This window comes from Clavelina lepadiformis, chromosome 8 (genome assembly GCF_947623445.1).
Source record: "Clavelina lepadiformis chromosome 8, kaClaLepa1.1, whole genome shotgun sequence".
Classification (NCBI taxonomy): domain Eukaryota; kingdom Metazoa; phylum Chordata; class Ascidiacea; order Aplousobranchia; family Clavelinidae; genus Clavelina; species Clavelina lepadiformis.
Window position 1 is genome coordinate 6,552,338 of NC_135247.1, and position 25,675 is coordinate 6,578,012.

General features: G+C 37.1%; 1 protein-coding gene across 2 annotated transcripts; it reads left to right on the top strand.

Annotated features, from left to right (window-relative positions):
* Positions 1-1,576: 1,576 nt before the first annotated feature.
* On the top strand, positions 1,577-24,991 carry LOC143469210 (reversion-inducing cysteine-rich protein with Kazal motifs-like). Of its 2 annotated transcripts, XM_076966821.1 has the most exons (22): positions 1,577-1,750; positions 1,846-1,904; positions 2,992-3,075; positions 5,946-5,979; positions 12,532-12,608; positions 16,922-17,013; positions 17,222-17,403; positions 18,256-18,515; positions 18,947-19,049; positions 19,691-19,814; positions 19,975-20,124; positions 20,636-20,772; positions 20,940-21,083; positions 21,233-21,421; positions 21,622-21,735; positions 21,931-22,102; positions 22,322-22,478; positions 22,559-22,708; positions 22,789-22,924; positions 23,167-23,334; positions 23,641-23,783; positions 24,031-24,991. In XM_076966821.1, the coding sequence occupies exons 1-22, from the start codon at positions 1,687-1,689 to the stop codon at positions 24,253-24,255; spliced, it is 2,964 nt and encodes a 987-aa protein (XP_076822936.1). In that variant the 5' UTR covers positions 1,577-1,686; the 3' UTR covers positions 24,256-24,991. The 2 variants fall into 2 exon arrangements, with proteins under 2 accessions (XP_076822936.1, XP_076822937.1); XM_076966822.1 differs by lacking the exons at positions 1,577-1,750; positions 1,846-1,904; positions 2,992-3,075; positions 5,946-5,979 and adding an exon at positions 11,304-11,494.
* Positions 24,992-25,675: the final 684 nt, after the last annotated feature.

Here is a 25,675-nt window from a genome sequence, read left to right on the forward strand (position 1 = left end):
TGAATTAGTGAAATTAGGATGAGCAAAAGCTTTGTTTCGGCTTAAAAGGAATTAAAGACTGTCCTTAAACGAGTCGAATTAACAACATTATAGACCACGATTGTAGTTGAATTGTAACACTGACACCCTTACTTTCATTTTTGGAGCACAATTTCAGTGGTAACGTAAACGTAAAAAAATTTCTTCACCTCTTCGGAACGCTTATAAATTAAGTAAATAATATGATAATAACGAAGCTTCTTCTAATCATCACTGAAGTATCTTTTATCGACGGTTTATCTAACCCAATTATTTATCAAATATTGGAATATATAATTAAATTTGAAAAAGTATGCTGTGCGTTACGTCAAATTAGTCTGATTTAGTTATACCCATACGAAAATTTTCTTTTTTAAAGGTTAGTTTATTTAATTGAAATTTTGTCTAGCTTTAAAGTCTAAACCAGGGGGGGGCAAACTTGTTCAATGAAAGAGTTACTTGCGGAAAACTACAAACACCAGCGAGCTGCAAAATCAGTAGTGTCCATACAAATACGGTAAACAATACATGGATAATGAATAATAATGGATGTTACTATTCAGCTAGAAAAGCCACAAAAAACATGTCGGCGAGCCGTAGTTTGCCCACCTTTGGTCTAAACCATAAATACTTATGAAAGTTATCAACACCACTAGAAAGTTGGCCAGCAAAAGCTATACCTGCAGGCTATACGTGTTGTGTTGTGTTACAACATGCATCTTTTTTCTTTTGCTTTTTAGGATTCTTTCAATTTTTAGTTTATTATGTTTTTATTTTGAAATATTTTACCATCAGCGGAAAGAAAACTCAACACAACAAAAATCATGTTGAATGTTTTCAAAATAGCTTGTACAAACGTAGGTTTTTAACCAATTCACGTGAGCGCATAGTGGAGGTAGAGAGCTACTGCAAGAGATAGATATTTATTTCTTTCAGATGTGGTCAACACTTCTGTGTCAGTCGACAGAAATGTATAGCTGCGCTGTTTAAATAGCATAGCACTCAAGCGGTATTAGTCTCGGTGTATCAAAGAAATCGTTAAATCGTTGGTACACCGTAACAAACGCTTGATATTTTCAAGCAGTTCAGTATTCGCTATATCCGTAATTTGAGAAACTTTAGCTTAAAAACCGCGTTTAAGGAAATGATTCTTCGTTGTAAAGAAAAGGGATTTAAAGTGTGATTGCGTACTACTTTTCTGCCGAAGGAACCTGTTCATGTCAAGCTTGACAGTAAAGTAACAAAAACGTAGTTTTAATATAAATAACACCTGAATGTGGTAAGATATTAAGTTATTTAAGACTGTGTCGGTGGCAGTTTTCAAACTAACCCCAAAAACTTTACTACAGCTAGTTAGTAAAGTAAGAGTTTTTGCACGTTATAGTTGGAATAGGGTTTAGGAACCAGAATCCTGCTGAATAGTTGTATCAAAAAGTTATTTTCTTGTTTATAATCATAAATTTACTTGTTGATAGTTTTTAAGTATGTAAAAGTTTTAACAAGAGCTATAGTGAAAAACAGAGCTTCAAACTGACCTGCTTTGTTTTCTTAAGTTTCTAGGTCTCGCAGGTAGAAATTGGGTAATTATAATAAAGCACCTAAAGTACCGGCGTGTGATTTTTACCAAAGTCTTTCCCAAATCATGAAGCGCAGATCTTTACAAGAAAAATGAAATACTACATTTTTGTCATCTTTCTTCGTACTGTGTTAGGCCTGAACTTTGCCAAAGAAGGTAGAAAATCTATAGCTAAACAACAAAAAATGTAGCAGAATTATCGTTCGCAATTATTAACGTACATTTACGATTATTTTATAATTATGTTACAGAGGCATATTGCTGTAGATATGCTTCGTCCGTGGAAGACTGTCTTGACACTTGCTTAGAGGTGAGTAAAGCAAAGTTTTTTGCACCAATGGATGGCTATAGGTTCACATCATTACTTGACACGGTCAAATTACAGACCACCTGCTATCGTTAATCACGTTTTGCTTTCCTTTCCAAAGAATGTCAATGTTATCCTTGAATGACTTGTCAGGTGTAAATGTGTGAGGTAACTACAGAACCATGCGAGGCAGGTATCACCTAACGGGGCGTTTTTAGGCAACGCAAAATAAGCATTCTAAACTTCGTATAGCAATTGGGATGCAAGACAGAGATTGAAAATATTTAATATACATTTTTTCATGATTTTGTTACTGTAATGTTCACATTGTGGTTAATTAGGATCCAATATATACTTCCAGGCGAAGTGTGTTTGTAAACCACTTGAGTTGATTAAACCTCAAATATTTCAATACTTATAGAACACTGTGAATTATTCCAAAGTCTATTTTGAAATTGGTAATTGGCGCTTTCACCACAGCGCTGCTAACAAACCACATTTATGATAAGAGCTTTCGAGCATGTAGCCGTCATCAACCCATGATGAAAATACTCTATAAGTAAAAAAAGAGTTTTGCCCCTGTGCACAGATGAATCCAACAAAAATTAAGCTTTTAAATGATCTAAGGTTAAAGTACGAGCTTAAAATTAACGAAAAACGTTGGTGTAGATTAGAATTTTAAACATGGAAAATCCAAAATCTCGTAATACACTATTGAATATAATGTACAAGCCACTCTGGCTAACACTGCCAAGGAGAAAGGAAGCCTGTTTTGCAAGGACACAGCATCTTATCTTGAAAGGTTGAACTGCTTCAGAGTTTCGGAGAACCCGTCGCGTTGGTTAACAGAGTTGACTACTCTTTAGCTTATCTCATGCCTCCAATCTACCCGGTACTTGACGCACACTGACTACTATCAATGCAGAATGCACTGTGAAACATTTTCTCGTCTTGGAACATTGTTAAGGAGAACTTGTTTTTCTGTGACGAGAAAGGGTCACCCTTTTAGACCAAATATACTGTCAATGGTATCAACTATCAAAATATTACGTTAAACTTGTTATTTGGTTGATATTGATATATTTTTCAGATTTACAACACAAACGATGCGGTCTATCTTGAAAAGCTTCAAATGCATTTTCCAACCAATTGCCCGAAAAATTCCATTGCTTTGGTAAGTGTATGAGGAAGAATGTTTTGTACAAGACGGCTATATCTTTCCTGTTTGCGTTAAACGTATTAACAATGACTTTTCGCACGCAACGAGAATTGGGGAGATCCTTAATTTCGTTAGTATTGACTTGAGATGAGATGATTAAATGTCATTAATCAATAGTCTGTAAGACAAAACCACTGCACGCCAAATACATTCACTCACTCACAAGTAAGCTGAGATAAAATACACACAAAATGCAACGTAAGTTATTGTTAGTGAAAAAGCTCCATGCATGATAAATCTATTGCAGTAATTTACGTGAGAAACACGCCCGTTTATATGTACAGTAGTTGATAGACTGACTGAAATAAATTATTTCTTTAAAACTATAAAAATGACTTTCATACCACGCCGCTATGAGTTTGTTCAATACGACCAACGACTTTTTGACCTCAATTTTGATCGTCATTTTACACCCAATGTTTTGACGGTCAATTTTACGCCTTGTGCCCCGAGACGTTTATGCCTATCGTTTATCTTTTCCCGGGCTAGGCAACTTAACATAAAACTTCTAACGTGCAATTATAATGTTGTTGCTGAGTTAATGGTATGGTCGCGATTGACTATATTATTGCTCGTATGTTATTATTATAAATGCTCCAGTAAAAAACGCTATGATTCCATTTGGCATTTTGAAGGAAGCATTTCAACAGGAAAACCGTAAAATTTTCGAATCTACTGGCATAATAGCATAAACGACGGTTTCCTGACGTAGGTCAGGCGACAGGTTGATTCACGGAGCCATCAAAATATCACGCCAAGAAAAATTACTGATTAAATTTTCGAGACCTTTCGTCTTTCGTCGCTCGCTGGTCATAAACGCCTTTTGTTTGATCACTGTCACAGATAGGAATCGTCCTACGTCATAATATGTTTCTCCATCGCTTTGTTAGCATAGATACTACATGGACCCGTCGAGTAGAGGAAATGGATTACCGGCATCCACACAAAATAAAATTCCATTGCACGGTTGCTTTTGTTTTGTTTTGTTTTGTTTTGTTGCCATTCCTAACCCACTCGCGCCCTTCTCAGTTTTAATTTTCTTTGTCATTCCAGTTCAAATCCACCTAAATGTTAAATCAGCTGATTGTTAGAAAGGTGAAAAAATTGTAAGGGAAATTTTTTTTAAAAGTTCTTGACTCTTCGATTTGATTAATGTTCTTTGTTCAGCTTATATTGCAAACTCACGACCGATTACAAATGATCGCGATATATCAAATATTATTGCTCTTCATTTCTTTTCGTATTAAGCAGCCTGAGATAAAACGGTCGCTTGTTTATTCAGGCCCTCATAGATTTTTGAAGCCCCTAAATGCCCAATCGAGTACTAGCACTTTAGGTCTTTAACTTTTGCTGAGTCAAACGGGCAAAGAAAGTGGAATTACGCAATGAAGAAAATAATAGACCGCATATATATATACATTAAGCAGAATAAACAAAACTATGTGGTGTAGAAGAAACTGAAACATATAATCTAAAGCAACAATGTGGCATTCAAAGCTATCATCCCATTCCGTCAAAAATACTGCCTTGACTATTTGTTTTCATTGCGCGGTTAAACTCATTTCCTCTTTCTCAAACGCTGTGTGATTTGGAGAGTTGACTAAAAATCATTATACAGGTGCATATTAGGAATCGCAAAACTCGTTCACTTGATCTGTTTGCCTTGTTATTTGTGATCTGTGAGATGATTTCAAGCGGTATAACAGATGGTAGCTCGAAATAGGAAATATAAAACATAGGGTTGAAAATTTTGTAAACAGTTAAAAGCGGTAGGCTACTGCTCTTAATAAACTATACCCATTTCGGTCCATCAACAGCTTTGACTTGAAATTGGTGGAAATGGTTTTAAGAATTTGTTGAGAGACAGTCAGGTATGGTTTAAAAACTTTAACCCATCTGCATCAGTGAAACACTCAAAATTCCATCTTCAAAAGCTGTTGATAAAGTTGGTTGAAATTATATAGGTTTGTTATTACTGCAAAGGGTATTAAGCTATTTCTGCTGTTTAGGCTGTTTCAACTTTAGTGGTCATTTGAAGCACAAAATAAAAAGTACATTAATTTTTGCTGAAAGATTTGAAGTGGTTGACAAACTGCGGTTTGTTGGATGATCATTTCGACTTACATGGTTGTGGTGTCATAAACAATTTTGTCATGTTATTAAGCAACTGATTTTGGTTGACTAAAAAGGTTTTTCGCCGAATTGTTTTAATGAATAATTTACGTTAACTCAAGAGGCTAAGGGCAAACCGAGTAGTGAAGACGTCATTGATTTCAATCTCATTTGTAACTGTGAGATCTTTGTTTGATCTCCCCCTTAAATACGATCGCTTCTACGTAAACGAATTAGCCCACTATGCCCCTTCATCAATCATGCGAATACTATAAATCTTTAAGGATAACAGCATTTTATTTCGCATTCAGAACACTGGTATCGGTGAAAGAGGCAAACATCAATACAAGCATTATACGATGCTGTTATGCTGCACCCAGTGCAAAACATATTTCCATACATGTTAAGAAGAAAGCTATTATTGTGCTGAGAAATCACGTGCCTGAAATTATAGGTTTCGGTAAAACCTTATCATATTACAAATCACCTTGAAACATTCAAGTACCGATTTGCTATCAAATTTAAATCTGATTTTTGTCCATATCTGGCTTCCTTTCGCTTGCGTAAATCCATTTTAGCAAATGTCTTAGTAATAGCCTATGTACCTGTATTAGCGCGATAAACATTTAATTAAGACGTCAAAAAATTCGTATACGTCAATATAAGGCTTTGTACTATTGTATGTGTCAGACGAACTTTTTTTTGTTTTCCAGATCGACTTTTGGAATTGCTTCAGTCCAGAAAACGGTAAGTATATTGCCAGTTTATTTTTGCAATGTTTATTTTGTTAGTCTCGTTGTGTTCAGTATAACTTACCAATCATGCATGCTCAAGAATGTGAAGCGTGGTGAAATAGGACCGGTACATACTTAACCCCTGTTACCTTCACCCTATTTAAGCAATGTAAAACTACATTCATTTATCATGTGAAGAGTTGCACGCCTTTTCAAAAATATTTGCAGAATCTTCTAGAGTTTCATTGTGAGTTCTCGACAGTTTAACAATCAAGTTTTACAAATTATGCGCGTTGAAGACCGTACATGGAACTCATACGTGAAGCATAAGATAAACTATATTCTAAAACTTGGCTTGATTGCATTTATATTCAGTATCAATTTCTTTCCAGCATTTTAAACGTTTGTAGGAAATGTTAAAGCACATTTTGCACCTAAGTTAGTAAACCGCGAAACAACCAAAAAACCACAAGACAAAATTCTTCGGCTTTAATATTAATTTTTTTCAGTGGCATTTTCCGGAACCGTGCCACCTGAACCGTGCCACGAGGTAATCTAAATGACACCTTTCTCGCTCATTGTCAACAATAATCTATTCATAAATAAACTTCTAACTGAAACGTGCGCAGCAGTTTTTCTTTTGTGGAATTGCTCAAAATTGTTGACTCGAAACGATTTGAATGGAAACTGCGTTTTACCATTGCGCGGCAACCTGTCATTTATCTCAAGACCTCGGATGCGTTTGAGCTGTCATTTGGTAAATATAGGTTTTTGTCAAGTTCGGCTGCCATACATAGCCCATTAATTTGTAAGTCGTAGAATAAGTGAACCGGCTATTGTAAACGAGATGTAACTTTTGCATTAATGCTTGATGCGTGTTTGTATGACGTTGTGCTTTGAAATTTACTTGTAGCTTCACACATAACTCCACTAACTGTACAGCCATGCTTGAATGAGGTGAGGAAGGAAAAAAGTTTAGTTTTAAATTCTTGAGTTGAAACAATGCTGACATAAGTACTCGTAGCTTTACAAACCTGTATTGATAAGTTATACGCGGGAACAGCTTTACACACACTATAGCACACATCATCAGTTTTCTGTTGATTACTACTAAGACTTACGGCTCCAAGATTTGTGAGTAAAATACGGCCGTGTCTGCGTTCCGTACAGTCCATTTACTTGACTAACTTGAGCATAGAACCCAAGTTTACAATTGATTGACGAAAATAAAGGTAAGACACACGTTAAGCGGGTATTTAACAATGTAACAAATTTAATCCGATTTCAGCTATTAAAATACATCGGCTAATTGTTGTGCGACAATTTTTTAGGCCAAAGACATCGGTCTTACAAATATCTCACGTTGAAAAGCCCGAGGCAATGACCAAATGGTTTGTGAACTAAAAACTTGATCAATTTTTGTGCCAACCTATCAGCTTAAGGCAACTTAAAATTAGTCATTGGCACTTAATCGACTTGTCTTTAACTCTCAAGGCTTAATGGGTGGTATATTGACACCAAATGGGAATTTTCCTGCAGGCCAGCAAGTGGTGTTGGGCGCGAACATAAGCTTTAATCCTTCAATGAACTTAATTTCAAAAATATATAAAAACTTCATCAATTACTCCTCAGTGTCTTACGACAGCTTTCAGGTCTCGCATGCGCGCGGAATGCTCGGAACGTAAGTTGGCATCACGCCAGACTTAACACACGTAACAGTTCGGTGGTTATGTCATAAGTAACAAAATGCTTTTTAATAATTGCCTAAATAATTTTAGCCGCCTTCTGTATATGGGTAAGAGCATTTTCTTTTTCTTGATAGTCATGCGTTACTATACAATACATGCCTGAAAAACGTAATAACGTGATTTCAGCATTGTAACTATAATAACAGCTATGCTGTAAACGGTACATTGTGCAAAAACTGCAGGTGACCTGGCTATGTAGCTATTGTAGCCTGTGTGGCAAAATGCCGAGACGGAAGCGGTAGATTATTTTAAACGCTAGGTGTAAGTAAAGAGCTGTTGTCGTCATGACGACATTCATTTAACTGTAATTTCCAAACTTGTTTATTGAAATGCTTTTAAGGAAAACATTAAAAAGTCAGTTTAAGTCACGCCAAAAACCCATTTTAGCAGATTTTGAGCAGGGATCAATCTTTATGTTTACTGTTATAAATAGGTTATTCCATTCGTGCACGGTCGCTATTTCGGTCCAGACAAACATAATAGCAATTTTGAATAGTTAATTATAAAATCTCAGTATTTCATCAAAAGTGCTATTTAAAATTAAAACCATTTCATCACCTTTAACTTGCCTTGCATTTATTACGCTCCCAACGCGTGCATTTATTTCACATCACATCAACACCTTGATTGTACTATGCGTAGGGAGTAGGTTACTCAAGCATTTATACGACAGTTCCTATCAAGACGAATAAATAATCGACAACCAATTTAAATTTCTGCCACTCTGCAAAAGGTTGAAGTGCATTTTTCTCTATATTTGCAGCAGTAGTTTTAGCATTGTTACAAAACTTTCTTATATAGAAAAGAAATTTTTTTTTAAATACTTTGTTTTCAGAATGTAATATCGCATGAGGAAATAAACTAATGTTTTTATAAAACCCCAAAAGATGGAGTTTTTGAAAGAGATATTGCGTTTTGTTTTCAGGAAAGTCATAAAAACTGTGCAGAAAACTAAAAAACAATTTATCCGTAGGCTAATTGAAAACGACCAATGCAGCAGTACTAGTAATGTACAGTTTAAAGCAAATTTATGATTCTGCTGAGTTTTCTAGCGATTTCGAAACTCATATTTAATGTTTAGGAATATGCATTGAATGTTGTTTCTTATGAAGTGGGCCATTGGTTTATACGAATCGAGTTTCAATATCGCTGAGATCAGGTTTCATCAGCAGTCGTGTTGACAACTTATCAAATCATGAGTAATTTTGTGAGCCGATGATAGTCCGCGAAAAAAGAGTTTACTAATTTCAGCTACTGGCACTTAAATTCAGCCAAAATTCGCATGTTTGCCAAAACTTGTCGTTTTTGTGAGTTTTAGCTTGACACGATTGGCGCCCAAGTCCATTAGTCGCGTATATCCGATTATAGGGAACTCAGGTTATGACAGCGCAAAGAAAATGTGTTTTAAATAATGTCTTTCACAGGCAAAAAGCAGATCGGTCGCAAACAAATTGTTTTCCGTGTCTCGGACAACGTATTGGGTTTTATCACCTGTGTGCGCTTGCGTCGTCTCAATTGTGACGAAACAATGCCTTCGTGCCAGCATCCGGCGCCAACATTCTCATATGACTTCGATCAATGCTGGCAATTGTTGTATTTGTGATCGAGCCTGGTGACACAAGGCACCCCATTAACAAGCTTAGACGTTGAAAAAGTGCCGCCTGGACACAAGGGAAATGCTATTTGAATCATGTTTAATCGTTAACGATGTGTTTAAATCATGCATCATGTTTTTTGTCAGTGATTTAGCTGCTAAAAGCTAGTCGTTGTTCATTCCATGTTGTTAGGAGATGCGATCGCCTTACAAAAATAAATCGACCTAACAACACCTGCGGTAATTGTATTGCTATCATCACTCGCATCTACAACTAGAAGAGCTACTATAAATATTTAATGAAACGCTTTTTAATGAAACGACTTGAAGCGATTGCTTGGGTCAAAACCGTAAACGCACCGATACTCTCCGATCGCACTCGCGACAACCAATCCAAACAAAGTTACAATGGAGCGATGAGCCATCTGCAAAGTTAGGGAAAGTTTGTTGCAGAGTTTCTTATTCGTTATTGTTTGGTACCTTGATAACTACTTTGATAAACGCTGCATTAATGACCTGGTATATCATTGTGGCTGATAGCACAGTCAACAAACTGAGAGAAGTCTTGTGTGAAATTATTTTAAGCACTTGAAATTGTTTGCCGAAAAAAGACGGAAATTCAACTCAGTCTTTTTTGCGTTGGTTAGTATTACGATGTGCCCAGTAAATGGACACTAAATTAGAGGAAAGATGTTCTCTAAAGCTGAGGGAAAATTCCTCTGCCATATGCAATTCTGTTAAATTTTTTGCACTCTAACAAAATTTTTTCGCACTGAGCTGACACCTAACCCTGTCGTATCGCCTTACCCAGAGTTGGAAAAAGGCGCAGTTAGACGGAGCATGTTATAGGCGTTAACAGCTGATAGTGAAGGGACTGTCAATAACAAAGAGACACAGTTAAAGAAAACCATGCAACGAAATGAAAGTATGGAAATATTAAAAGTGACATTTAGAAGGTAGCTTTGATTGCCTTTATCTTTCGAATTCCTGAGGTAAAATATTGTTGAAAAAATAAGTTTGCACATACAGATTGCCTTTAAATAGATGAGGGCTTGGAATTTGTTTAGGGTATTGCAGATAGCAGTATAGTGAGCAAACTGATTTTTCCCTTTATTGAGGTAATTCTCTTCAATCAAAGAAAGAGCTGTATTATTAAACTGAAAAATCTGGATAAAAAGATTAACACATTTTCGTTGCATATCCGGCTTTTATTCATCCAACGCGTCCCTTTGGTCTTGGGTTAATGAATTTTTACACATTCATGGAGCATCTGGTCGAATTTGGTCGAGTGCGTTAACTGCTAGCGGAAGGTTTTTGTTTGCACATTCATTTACAATTCATTCTACCACTGTATGTTTGATTGTTGGGAATTTTATTATAGTTTGGTCAGCACTTAGTGTACAGCTGAGGTTATTGATATTGATTTTTTACGAAGTAAAGTGCCTGCATATTGCGAAACATAAAAATAGTATCATGCTTTGCATCAACGAAGGTGTATGCGTATATGCAAAGCCTTTGCAGCTACCAAGACCAAGTCAGTTTACCACTCTGTCTTCAGACTTCAGTTCAGGGTGTTTACAAGTTGGTTTTATACATTGATTGGTGCAAGGCAATTGGAAGATCCCTATATACTGTATATACTAAACGGTTCGATTAAATTTAGAATTAGCTTAACGAGCAATATCAGCTTGAGTGGGGGTAACGAAACCGCAATAACATGATAATAACTTTGCTTATCCTGCTTGTGGTTACGGTGCGTTGTTATCAGTTTCTAACCAACATGTTTTTTCTTCTGGATGTTTTGTCAGGTAGTTTCACTGTTTCAAACCTGTTCATGAAAGAGAACGGCTATCACTCTTTTGTAAGCAGTCCAAAACGTGTATGTAGTAGATGCGCTCTAGAGCGGCCAGCCAAACCCCACGGGAAAAGTGTATGATCTTTAGCTCTGTTTATCGTCTGCGCAAAACAGTTTCTAGCTTATTCAAACGGTCATCGCATTTGTGTGAAATTTACAGGCCGTCCGTTGGGAAAGGAAGTAGAATTATTAATTTTAAACACTTTTTTGATTATATTGATGATTTGAAACGGGAATTTTGAGCTACTGAATGAGCCAAATTTCACTTCCTGGGAAATGTTCATTAGCTTACCCTTCAGAGTACTGGCGATTGCAATCACAACAACTTTTGGTACGCTACTGACCGGTTTTAATCCTGACAACATATGTATTTATCTTACTGCTGTTTATGCATTATGCTTTGTATTAACTAAAACTTTTCTTTACTTCGGACGACTTTTTGATTGCGGATTACAGTGGCTTTTTAAGCGCTTATCGCACTCTTGTTTGATGATGTGTTTGTGAGCGTGTGTGGCATTAATATTTTGTCGTTATGGTAAAATCATAAAAGCTTGTTGGTAATGGACAGGTTTTTCTGAAAACCGCAGGACTCCTTGTCACAACATAGTGCATTTTACGTGTGATTTATGATAATCAGCATCGTGCTGTGCCGAGAAACGGGGGATTACGCACAAAAAAACGAACAAATCAAAAGTGTTCTTCGAACTTTTGCATTTGGGTAAAAGTCACTGACTCAAACGTCTAATGAGGCACGTATGGATTAAGCTTATGGAACTGACGCCGTGGGCTGCTAGCGTGGTGCCGTGTAAGCCTCATTTGGACATTCAGACTGAGCTGAATGTAAATTAGCGATTAACTTTATAACTTTGCTAGTCGTAATCCTGTGTTCAGCACGAACAAAGCGCTCAAACCTACATCACTGTATTAAGTCCTCATCTAATACGATTATATTATTTGCAAAATTGTCAATAACATCGCTTATACAAGACTACAATATTAATTAACATGCGCCACCAGCTTTGATTCTTCAGCACTTGCGTGAGATTTCTTAAAGTTGTTATAAAATTTTTGGTTCTTGATAGCAAACTTACTCTGCCGTTGTTTGTAAATGTATTGATAGGAAATACATAAAAAAAATCAAAAATACCACTTCGATAACTTATCCTGATTCCGTGCTATGTCTGACTTTTTCTTGATTCTAATTCAACTTATACGGTTGAACAAAATTCTGTTAAAACCAAACAAGGACTTCATTTTTTACGTGAATGTTGCTTATATACAGCAAGTTAAGTTACGAATTTCATCCTTCTATTTTCTCATGTATGTATTTGAATTATTTTGAATCAAGTCTGAACATTTTTGTTTCAGTCAGTGACGGAGCTTGGATTGGACGAGAATGCTGTGAACTCGCAGTAACTGATCAATGCCGAAGCGTCTGTCTCAAGGTTTGTTCAAAACGGGTTTTGTTATAGCTTGAACAGTTTCGTATAAAAGTATCGTATACGTATCATCAGATCCCACCTAACCTATAGAAAAAATGTGAATAATTAACCATTTAGTTTTGGTTTGGTTTTAGTTTTGTTTAACTTAGTTTTGGTAACATGTCGAAGAAGAATTTAGAAAAATTTATTTTATTTTTTTGAAGGCTGGTTTGGTTTACGTGTTTTCGTCTAACTGTTAAAGTTATTCTAAAGTCGTTAAGATAAGCATCGTCCATTGATGTCACCAAATTGCTCTATTATCGGAGGTCTAGTTCAGAGTATACTCTTAATTTTATCTGGGCCACAATCTGTATTTAATGTTATAGCCTACTTTCCTTGTCGTCAATAGCAGGCTATTCCATTATAGCAGGGTTTGTCGCTTTTGTTCATGAGAGCGATGGCTGGGCGAGAAATATTTCATGATGACGATTATAGCGCCAAATACAAATCTCTTCGCTCTTTCGGCCATTTTAACCAAACATTTGAATTCCAATTATTCTCACTTGTTTTTTCGAGCGTCGCCATCATTCGTTAAGAAACGCGCATGCGATGTCGATTGTGTTAGATTGATCTTTTGATCATGCGAAATGCGTATCCCTGTAAAAACATAACGATTCACATATGGCCCAGTTGTGTACGTAGGTATCGATATGGTTTACTGAATGTTAATATTTCATATCTTTGCTAATGGTGTGATTTCATGCAGCGCTTGGACGGTGGCAAAACAATCCATAAGGCATGTTTAAACTATCCCAGACTGCAGAGTCAACATTAAACTATCTGTATGCATAACGAGATAAAATATAATCACACCGCAATGTGATGTCATATTTCGTTGACGTAATAGTTTAGATTTGTTCATTTGAGAATCTCAGTAAACTTGATTGCGCGCTCACCTGCAAAAACTACTTCAATTTCTTGCGACCCAGTCTACACGAATGTTTCCCGGCACTTCCAGTGTCTTTGCTGCCGGTGCATGTTTCGCATTCTTTCCACCTTATCCTGTTGGGGTTCTTTTGTTTTCGTGAACCCTCCATATCAAGGTTAGCGACAGGGTCAATGGGACTGGCCCAGACCCAATGCCTAGCTGAGTAATGCGATCCTTGGATAAAGATATCGTGACAATGGTCTTTGGTGTCGTGTGGCAAGACAGCAGTAATTTGAAGTTCAGTGTTAATACTGAATTGACGACGCCGGTTACAATTAAATTTAAAAAGCATTTCTCCTGTTCGTTTTTTCGCACAAAATCCAGAAGCTGGCTGCGCTAAATTCCAGTGAAAAGCCTATTGTGTTCTTTGTGATAGCCATTGTTGTGCAATTTAAACAAACACTCTTTACATAATAAGTTGCTTTACGCTATCTGAATTTCAATACCTTGAAAAAAATTAACACGGTGTTTAGATTGTGTTTGTTTTATTAAAGCTACACGAGGGCAGCACGATAGTAAATATCAATGATACGCAAATCTTTCCACTTTGCCATTCATTCTTGTTGGTTTAGTGTTATTTGCTGTCCGGAAGAACGTAATAGATGGCAAAGCATTTCGTACTACCTCAGCAGTCTTTGCGCAAATGATTGTCGTTGATACACAAGTTAAAAACATCGTAAAAAGTTTGCGATCGCAAAAAAATGAGGGCGTTTATGCTAAGTACATTTAGTTCGGTGTGCTCATCGGCTCGTTAAGCGTTTGTCACCTCTTGTACTTCGTCAGTTTACAACTTATTTTACAAGCATAATTCAGTAAGATCATTAATGAAAGCATAAACTCTTCGCCCTATCGCCGTGCAAATCGTTTCGTAACCGGGTGCGTTTCAGGGAGGTGTTTTTGGTCTATGGTACCGGCCGAATGGTCGGGTTTTATCGTCTGTAATTAAGTTTTGACGATTGCTTTATGGCGTATAACCAGACCAACGCAGTGATTTCCAGCGACGTAACCCCAATGCCGGTATTGTATCATGGAATTATTACTGGGGATTTATGTTTGTTATTTGAATTCTTTTGGAGCGATGCCAAGATAACAATGTTGTTGCCGATACTTTTCTCCGAGAATTTCCGGCTTACAGTTTTTGACAATGTTACATATTACATTCACGTGATACACCAGTTAATGGGCTTCCTGCTGTCTTAGGGCTGTCGACTGGTGGTTTAAGGTTGGTAAACATTCCTTTATTTCCTTAAACTGTAATTTTTACAGTGTTGTTATTGCAATTACTACAGCTAGGCGGTTTTTACGGTTTTGCTTCAAGATTTATTAACGGCAATATATCAATACAGATGGTTTACTCGAAACATCGGTGGTTATTTGCCACACACAGACACTGTTGCAAAATGCTACCGTTTAGTCGCCGTATTTATTGGTAAACAAAATTTGAGGTAGTTTTAAGTGGCATTGGATGACGAGTATACTTGCTCCTGTTAGAAAAACGAGTGTCGACTTAGATATGTGATTCATAACCATTTTGAGCATAAACCGTGCGACCAGTCAGTAAAGTAGACTTGAACCAAAACTTGACACCGCGTTTTGCTAACAGCAACTAGCCAATGAAGCTTGGGAAAACGCTCTGTAATATTTTTGTTCAAAATAGACCGTGTTTACCCAACTTTACTGAGGTTTTGCCCACAAAACAAAGACATCCAAGATTTCCTTTGCTTAATTGCATGTCTGACACGGCAGCCAAGCTAATTTTACACGTTCAACAAACACACGCGACGCGCATTGTGCTATTGTAGCATTTCATGTATCTTGTTTGTTATTCTTCGCGTTGGCACGTGTACATTTTGAATAACACGTCCTACCCTGAAATACGAGATTTTACTTCTAAAAGCCGCTTTTATTTTAGGATGCGTTCCTTGGCTATTTCCCACGGAAATTGGCAAAATAGACTTCCAAAGGTGGTTCTTTTTGCTGCGAATCACAAGCGGGAAACGTTTCGCCGATGAACACACAGAAAAAATTTATTCAAAACAAAGAAAACATCGTTCGAATATGTTTTATGTCAAATTAATTGCCCAGTTATCACATGATCCTGGGCCAATAGCAAAGGTATATCGCCTTGCAGAATGTGTCGAACGACCACAGCTCAGTATTTTCCCATGACTACAGTCCTACTAAGCGGGATAACGTATACGGGTTGCGTGACCGCGACTACTGGTACAACCAAGTTCGAAAATTTCATTTCGCGTGATTATTTTTCTGTCCGCCGCTTTCGCCAAGTATACATCACACACTTTAATAGATGTTTTAGATTTTCGGAAAGAAATGTATCTTTACTCAGTGATTGTATTCGCTGGACGCTGATCTTAAACTGTGAAATTTTGTGAAAGAAAAAACAATTCAATCGTTCGTTTTCTTGAAACAACATTTTAAGGATACTCACCAGTGACGCGAAACCACAATCGGGGTTGCATTTAAAACATTACACCGGTGGCGTGACGTAATCATCTACTCATTTCCCTGGAAGCTCGTTCAAATGTTGAGTAACAAACTGCTTGCAAAAATAAAATTCGGTAAGAGTGATAAAACTTTTCGAAGTATTTTTAAGAATGTCGGGTTGAGGGCGTTCGTGTAGCTTAAATATTTTCGTTTGAGTTATTGAATAGAACTCTTTTCATCGTTTTTGTAATTAGACCTTTGCTTTGTGATGCTGTTGTTGCTGTTGATACTCTGGATTAACACACTATACATTATTAAAGTTGGGTCGACAAACGATTTCACAGCCTTGCATGAGGTATAGTGTTACCGTAAGTTGCTCTTGAAAATCTATATGGCTAATTATTTTACAAACTCTTGAGAACAAAGTTTCTGAAAATGCAAGTTTGAAGAGGAAACGCTTATTAGGTTACCAGCTAAGTGTCGATGCGCTGCAATTACAACTTCTTATCTTGAAATAGCTGAATTTGCAGCAACAAAACGTGAGAAGTTCTCTCCATTTCAAGTGCAAATAACACTGAGCGGCAATATCCGTTATAAAAAACTCTAACCGAAAAGTACCACTCCGTCATACGAGTGTATGTTGATCTCATGCTCAGTTTTTACGGTCGTAAGTTAATTTTACCACCTTCATTGAGTTGGGACAAATTAACGATTAAACGCTCAAGCATAAGCCAACAAATGGATATTCCTGTTTAATATTGAAACCGGTACAAGTTCGGTTTATTTTTTGCTGTTTTGTTCACTATTTGTCATTAATTGGACGTTTAAGGTAGATTTGTTCGTAAAATTGTCAGACAGATTGCATACTTAACTAGGATTCATCATAAATTATTTTTATATGCAGGGTAAGGGGAAAGAGGACCTTGTAGGAGAATGTAGGTCGGACTACGAGGAAGGACTATACAGCTGCATCTTCAAACTGGAGAGTAAACAAAGGTGAGATGAGCTAACTTTTAAATAATTGTCAAACAAAGCTGACACTACAGAGCAGTTTGAACAAAGAAAACAACGGAAGGTTTTCCGAAAATTACCAGAAAAAAGGATGATTATAAAGTTTAGTGCCTGTTGTTTGTAGCCAGCGCTAGGTATACTAACTTATAAGAACAAGCGCTAAGTATAGTAAATAACACATGTGCGCTTTCAGATGTTGTGGAAAACGGAATACAGCAACTGGGAAGTCCTGTCGCCACCGATGCGACATGGCGTTCCGTTCTGAATTGGGTCCAACATCAGATGACATAAAATCCGTTGCAAAGTCCTGCGATGCCACTATGGCCCAGTGCATGGCAAACTATACGCAAGCTGTGCGAACAAGCTCTATTGAAAGTAACTACACATGCTTCCATCTTTTTTAATTATTATGTATAAGATATTGTGATCGGGTTTAGAGCTCTTTCAAGCTACTATATTGTCTGCTGACCAAGACCATTTTAAAATTAAAAGTGTTATGAGCGGTAGTTAATTTTGTTTAAGACACATACCATATCGTTATGTAAGCTAAAGGCTATGGATAACCATAAAAATCCTTATACATGTTTGAATGATCTGCGTCTAAACCTTTTATACACATTCGTGTAGCAGAATGCATGCCTTATTTTATAAATGATGTGGCCAGTAGTTCATAAAGGCTTGCAGTGTTCGGTAAACAAGATTAATCAGTTAACGTCTTTAATGACTTGCAAGTTTTATCAAAGCAAGATGACCTTTGCCGAGCTCATATGCAAATTGCAAGGCCTTCCATGTCATCACATCACTACTTTGCGATATGCAGTTCACAGAATACCGCAGGTTTCTTTAGTCTCCCTGTTGCCCGTCATTGGTCATTCGTTGGCTTCTTTCCTTTTCCCAGACGGTTACTTTATCAATATGCCCATATAGTATAAACCGTTTGATGTTTTCACTAATCTCTGTAAAATCGGTCAGGAGCGAATTTTGATTATTAAGACATGAAAGGGCGCGAGACGACAGATTTGTCAAATGTTTTCTCTGTTAATTACGGCACACTAAGATGCCAAATGCCATTGTGATCAAGGTTATAATGCACCAGTACTTATAAGGCCGCCATATGGCCGTTTATATTGACGTTTTATCGTTTACATTAGGTTTTATTGAAACATGTATAGGCTAATTTACATCATGTGCTTGAGAAAACTTAAAATCGATTAAATATATTTCCAGGCATGCATTGCTGCGAATATGCACCGAAAGAGAGCTGCAAGCAATCCTGCAAGAGGATTTTGAAAACCGAAATTACAGATCGTGCAATTGTCAGCGGATTGGTAGATGCTTGTGGTGACGTCATGCCACACGAACCTCTCTGGAAGTGCTTCATGCATAACACCAAGTCGGAACCTCAGCCTCAACCAGGGCCTTGGGGTACAAAACTGCAATGCTGCGATCGTGCCTTGTCCTACAACTGCAAATATCTCTGCCATAAGGTTTGACATTTTTTAGTGAATGAGTGTTTGTTCACCACTACAAAGATAAAAGCTGTAGCTATAAATAGATATCAAGTAAATGTAGTTTCACCCACCCTCAGCTTGAATGAGCGACTCTTCTCCTGATCGAAGGCTTGGTATAATGAGAATTCTTTATGCTGTCAGCCTTGATATACTTCTCTCATAACTCAATGTCAGTGTAAGATATATCTGGGGACATTGACCAGTTCCCACGATTTTTATTTCTTATCAGCTTATCGCGAATGTTTATTGAGTCATCTTCACTACATGTCCATAGTACACGCTACACTTCTGCCAAAAGAAATTTATGATTCCCTGAATTATTGTTTAGGTTTTTTTATTTTGTAATTTTATATCTAATAAAGACCCATTACCCATTGTGTCTCACATGTATATTTTATGATTTGTAGCTTTATGAAAATCCCTGGCCTGACCCGAATAAATGGAATCGATTTGAGCAGCAATGTGAGCACAACACGGACGAGATGGAATTGCGTCAGTGCCTTGAAGAAGGTGAGAATGAAACGGTTTTGTTAGTATAGAGCAGGGTTTCTTAACCGGGGGCCATAGGGGCGTTCTACGGGGGTCACGAACAGATGCCTCACTAGTGGGCTATAGTGTAGTGGTTGGAGAAGACGTATCCATAGCCTTTAGATCACGTTTTTTTGTGCTTGCGCTTGCCCTGCAAAATTTGCGGCGCCAATGCCACGAAGTAGTGAAGTAAAAATTGTTTTCTATCAACAATCAACATTTTTTATTAATGAACAGGGGGGCATGGATTTTGAGGGCCACTGGTATAGAGGCATATCTCCGTGCACGAGACATTATGTATCTAATATCCAAAATACTAAACCCAGCATATAGACGTCACCCCAATAATTCAATCAGACTTATAGCAGTATTAAGTCAGACCTGTGTGGATCAGTTTTAAGGCTGTTGTCGTTTCTAGCGGTTTGGAAAAATCCAACGTCATATAATAGGCACAGGAAAGAAATACGCATGGGCAGTAATTGACTTGAAGTCCGGCGGCCATTATTACACCGACTACGGCAATTACCTACAGATGAAATAACCTGGAACAATGGTCCGCCGGGAACTGCAAAACCGAAAACTTTCTGCAAAGTGTTATTTTATCCGCGCGTATTGTCTTGCAGTAAGCGAGCCGTGTAGGATTGGCTGTTCCGATCTCTCGTTTTGCACCAGCTTCAACAACAGACCGACTTCGATGTTTCATTCCTGTAATTCCGAGGCTGACGATATGGCGCGTGACCACTTCAAGTAAGATGCCAATGGCGACAAGATAAGAGTCTGATAACTGGACTCAAACTTGCTCATTGATGTTAATTTAAAATGGCTGGTTAATTCCTTCCCCTGCGCTAGATCAAAGTAGGCAAAATTTCATTTACAAAATGCGTTTAAACTTGAGGTTTCGTTTCAGCGCTTGGTCAGATGGTGTAATTCAACTTCCTTTTGTTGACATTCCGGTGAAAGACATTCAAAGATGTGAAACAGAAAAGTGGAAAGCAGTCGCCTGTGCTTTGCAGATTAAACCTTGCAGTTCGCGAACTGGTGAAAGCATCATATGCCAGTGAGCTATTTTGAAATATTGAGCTTTGAATGATACCTTAATTTTTGAAATTTCTTTAGATGTTTTATGTTTTACTTAACATGTTTTAAAAATAACATTACCAAGGATAGCAAATTTTGGCTTCAATAAACGTCAATGATAAATAAAATCAATGTCAATAATAACCGTCTTACCGTCGTTTGGTGAAAACAACGTAAAAACATTAGCGCGTGTTTACAATATTACCAATAAAATATTCTATATCAACACGACTTTTAATTACAAAGAGGGCAAATGTATATTGCTTTTTAACATGCCGTTAATGGCTTTAGGCTATATTAGATATACGTTGTATCAAAGTTTCCGGAAATATAACAAACCTACAATATATCTTCCTTTATTGAGCATGTCGCTCTGCATTCAAAGGTTTTTTTCTCACAAATGAAATTCATAACCGCAACAGAATAGATTGCAAGTCAGCACGATGTGCACTATAATTACTTGTTAGGAAAATGGTAATATTGTTGTGCAGATCGGATTGCGTGTCGCTGCTCAACAAATGTATCGACAAGAATAGATTTCCAGCACGGATATCAGTCGAGGATTTGTGCGAAAAATTTTCACCGTCTCACCTGCAGCAAAATTGCATCTCCTTATCTACATACAGTCGTAAGCTTATTCAGCATTTTATCTTAGATGTTACTCGTCACTTTTATAATTTTATTATGTGATTGATGCTGAATTATTTCTCCACTCGGCCTCGGCGCTCATAAATTGAGTTAACTTATATAATAAGTTCTTCACAAGGTCGCAAAAATATATTTTGTCTTGACCAGGACCTGGACAATCAGCGAACAAGGAAAGTTCAGAGGTAACTCAACCTTGTCACCCGAATCCTTGTTCCGATGGTGAAGTTTGTGTCTTAAATGGGAAAAAGTGCGATGCAGATCAATCCTGTCCTCAATTTAGCTGCTTATCAGGTATTTTATTGACATTAAGATCGCTGCTTTTCGCGTCTTTTCCGGTAGAAACCATAAAGCATAATCCAATGTAGTTGCTTCACTGCCACCTTACACATCATCAGCTTAGCTCAAATTTTAATTCGAATATTTTTGTCTCTTCAACTTAGGATGTAAAATGGGTCATGGATCTTCGTTTGTGGTCAGTCACGGTTCACTTGTGAGAGTGCCGGATAAGTCACGTGGTGAAGGCTGTTTCCAATCATGCGTATGTTCAGCAAATGGTTTTCTGCGCCCGTGCACTGAGCTGCCCTGCACCGATCTACAGAAACCCTGCAAGCTTGCCGGTCAACTAAGAAGTAAGTATATTTTGTAAAAAACAAACCGCGATTCTATGCGCCGTCTTTCCCATTGCCGATGTTCTAGGTTCACCACAAAAATAACAATTATTATATGTGGTTAAGTTATTTATGGAGCAAAGTATCCTTTGCAAAAGGATACGCTATCTCGGCATAAGTTTTGACATTTTCATATTAGTAAATAAACACTTCTATTAAAGGTCACGGCAGCAGTTTTAAGGTGGATTGCAACTTTTGTAATTGCTTTGCGGGAAATGTCACTTGCACCACTCGTCAATGCCAGGCTACAGATATCCAAAAAGGTGCTTTTACCGGTAAGGTATAGCTAAATAATGTTTCTTAGGTTTACTTCATTAGTTAAGTAAACCGAAGCATATATCCTTTGAAATGACTTGATATATACTTCACAAACTATGGATATTAACTGTCCGTTAGAGTGTAATTATTCAACACTTTTTAACTACTTCCTCATTCTAACTCTACTTATTTAACCAACTATACTTCTTTAGGCATAGCAGGAAATTGTCCGGCATTTTATCAACCGGTATGCGGCAAGAACGGCCAAACCTATCCCAGTATGTGTGTGGCCAAGTGGCTTGGACAAGAAACGGATTCTGTTTCATCGGGATCGTGTCTAAGTAAACGACCGTGTCATCCGAACCCGTGCAAGCCTAAAGAAAGGTATTTTTCGGTTGTTCTTAATGTCGCCAACAGGCATCCCCCTTGCCAAGTAAAAACCGGTTCATTATCACTCTGTGTTTTACCTCCTTAAGGATATACCGGTGCAGTATGAGCTACAGCCATATTACCCTACGTATGAGCAGTTTACCGGATTATCAGAAATTTTAATGGATCTGTAAATGGTGGTAACCTTTATTATTTAATTAATTTGAATTTTAGGTGTGTCCCCACTCCACGCGTGTGCTTAAGTGATTTGAGCAAATGTCGCCAACACGAGTGCCTTCCTAGATTCAGGCAGTGCACACGATTGCTTAAGAGCGCCACCCCGCCGTTAAAATCATATAGACTCCATTCTCACCGCTACCTGGATTTCAAGGTTTTTTGTTGACGCATACCATCAGTTAGCATTTTGAAGTAAAAAGTGTTTATTTGCTGAACGATGTATTTTCTATGCAGAATGTCTTATCATCATCGCGTTTCTTTTCCAACACAGCTCTGCTTGCAAATAATACTGTGGTTTGTGACGCTAAAAATCAACAGTTTGAAGATATTTGTAAACTGATTCGGAGCAAACACAGAAGTTTTGCTTACCAAGGTTCTTGCCAGGTTTGTGAAAACTTACATTTTTCAAAAAACTAGAATATTTCCTTTTTCACAAGTCAGCGATCCGAAATATTTCCTCATAGGCAAACTGTTATTCGCGATATGCCCATGCTGTGTGTGGACAGGATGGCGTCACTTATAATCATTCATGCATGGCCGATGCAAACGGAGTTCTAATTGATCATCTTGGCCCATGCAGAAGCATTGGATCTGCCACAAGTTAGTAATTAAAACTCATGTAAAGCAAGTTAAGAACGATTTTAAAGTGCAAAAGTTAAACCAATCATGCTTGAAGACCTCACCGATCCTGTTTGCCAACAAAAGATAGGTTTAGGCTGAAAACCTCTTGTATTAACTAATTTGTGCAATGTTGCATACTAAATATGGTAACTTCAAGTCATTGTAGTGATAAAAGTTTAACTGACCACAAAAAGTTTGCATTTATGTTTCATTTTATCCAGACGAAGATGGGACAGGAAGCTGTGCTGGTGTGGTTTGTCCTCCGCTCTCCAACCCCCGTTGCCACAAAATCCGTCCCCCGGGATCATGTTGTTCGTTATGTGGAGGAATGTTTCGTGTCCTCATCAATCGCATCCATCTGCGAGCAATATCGGAAGCTTCGTGGAATGGTAAGACGTGGTAATAGTGTTAACTCAAGGAATTCATTTGCTGTTGATTAACTTTATAGCTAATTTTTGTCCCATTTGTAATCGTACTCTTACCCAACCGGGCAATAACCCTTAAACAAATATAATTATGTTACCCGACGTTACTTCTTTTATATATTACTTGGCGCTAACTATCTAAATTCATAATGTGTGAATCGCTTTTAGTAACAACTTCTTAAATTAGAAAATCTTTTTATCAAAAGCAAAATTTTACTTTCTCAAAAAGTAAAAATTAGAATACTTTAACAATAGGAATTAATTGCACAGGACCTGTCACGATGAGAGATGTTATATTTTTGCTACGTCGTCAACTACATATCTTGGAATGCAATGCATATGGCCAGTTGACAACCGAAGGAGACATGGCAATTGTAATCGTTTCCCGCATTCCAAAGCCATCTTTGATTCAAGTAAGCAGAGATTCCAAACTCGTCTTACAGACAAATAGATTCTCCATTGTTTATGCAAACTACAAAAGCTTACACAAAACTTTATCAACTAATTTAACAAATTTTAAACAAATTTATTAAATATTTTTAATTTAACAAGAAAACAATGCTTATTATTTTTACCAACTGAGAAACGGCAATATTCATTATAAATTCGGATTATTTCCTGGATATACGCTGCAAATGATCACATGATGGATTTGTGCAGGAGGAAGCTTGCACACGAGAAGCAGAGCGACTATCTCGTCTTATCAACACGAGAAGTCCTACATTGACGTCTTACCTCATCCTGTCGCCCCTAACAGCATCTGAAATTTCCGCTCCCGGAGATGGAGGATCAGCATCAAAAGTGGCGCCATTTTCCAAAAATACACTCTTCCTCTCCACTATTGTGACGTTATTACATTTTCTTGTAAGGCAATGCATCACGTGATTACACGATCACGAATGGGCGAATCAGCACATTTTAAGCGCTTCAAAATGGCAGCCGCGCGTATTGCGAAATAATTGGCTGCAAAGGAAACGACGCATGCCGGACTATTAAGATTATACATCAAAATCTAATTTCTGTGTATTGTGACTGCCTTGTTGCCTTTTTTGCCGTTTTGGTTGCATTTCTACCTTCGATTTATATCATATATAGATTATATTTATGTTGTTCCCCGATTCACTGTGGTTTTGACTGCTTCGTTATGCTTCACTTCACTCCGGTGATAATATTGTCATCGAAACTTCGTTTCACGGGAAACGATATGTTCGTTCGCTTTGTACAGTTATATAGTAATCTTATAGTTGGATGGTATACTTGCTGCTTTATTAAAACATGACATAATAAATGTTTGTCTTGGCTTGAAATTTGAAAGATATATAGGTGTGCGTTATGTGTGGACGAATATGATTGGGACATTTATCATGTTTCTATGTGCAAAATAAACAGAAGAGATATAATGTCTACGGTTTCATGTTGCACGTGTATTACTATAAAAGTATTGAAAATATACAAAATTTTTCATCAAAACCATTCTCTGTTTATTTTGCACATTAGTATAAACCTTTAAACATTTTTCTTAGATTAAATTGTTTTTGTTTGTCTTTTCACGTACTTGCGTATTTTATATACGTGCTTTTTTAGTTGTAACAATTGCCAATAAAGATTTCTTACAACCTCATTGTTCTTTGTATTGAGTTCTACGGATGCAAAAGCTTATGATTTTATTGCTAATATTTTATGAGTATACGCAAAAGTTCACGAACATGAAAAATGAGGGAGAACTTTCCAAGGAAAACTTTTTTTTATTTGTTGAATTCTAAATATCTCATAACGTGATGTAACTCTCTTGCCACGTAGTAGTGTTTTCCATTTTACACGAGGATATTTTACGTACCACGGAACGCAGATAGAGTAAACCGAATCCATAGTCTTTTTGGTAATATATTTATTTATTGTAACACGAGTGAGGTCCAGTTACACTAGTTTTATTTAACTTTACTTATTAGAAATGTACAGACGTTATGCTTGAGTTATTAATATAATCAGAAGTAGGCGATATTGCATGAAGACTATAAGTGATCGAAGAGCAAAATAACTTAGACTCGCTGTTTTTATTCTTTTAAGAATCTTTTCTAAAATATTCTTTGCATATCGTACTACGTAGCCTACGCAAAACGTAAGAAATTTTATTCTGGAAACCGTGGAATTCATTTGTTATAATATATATAATTATATACCCTTAAATGTACTTCGAAATTGATTATTTAGGCAAAATTATAACCTAACATGTCCCACATGCAGAAAGATAATGAAATCAAATAAGATAACAATTCACAGGGCAGTTTTGTGAATCGGACAAGCA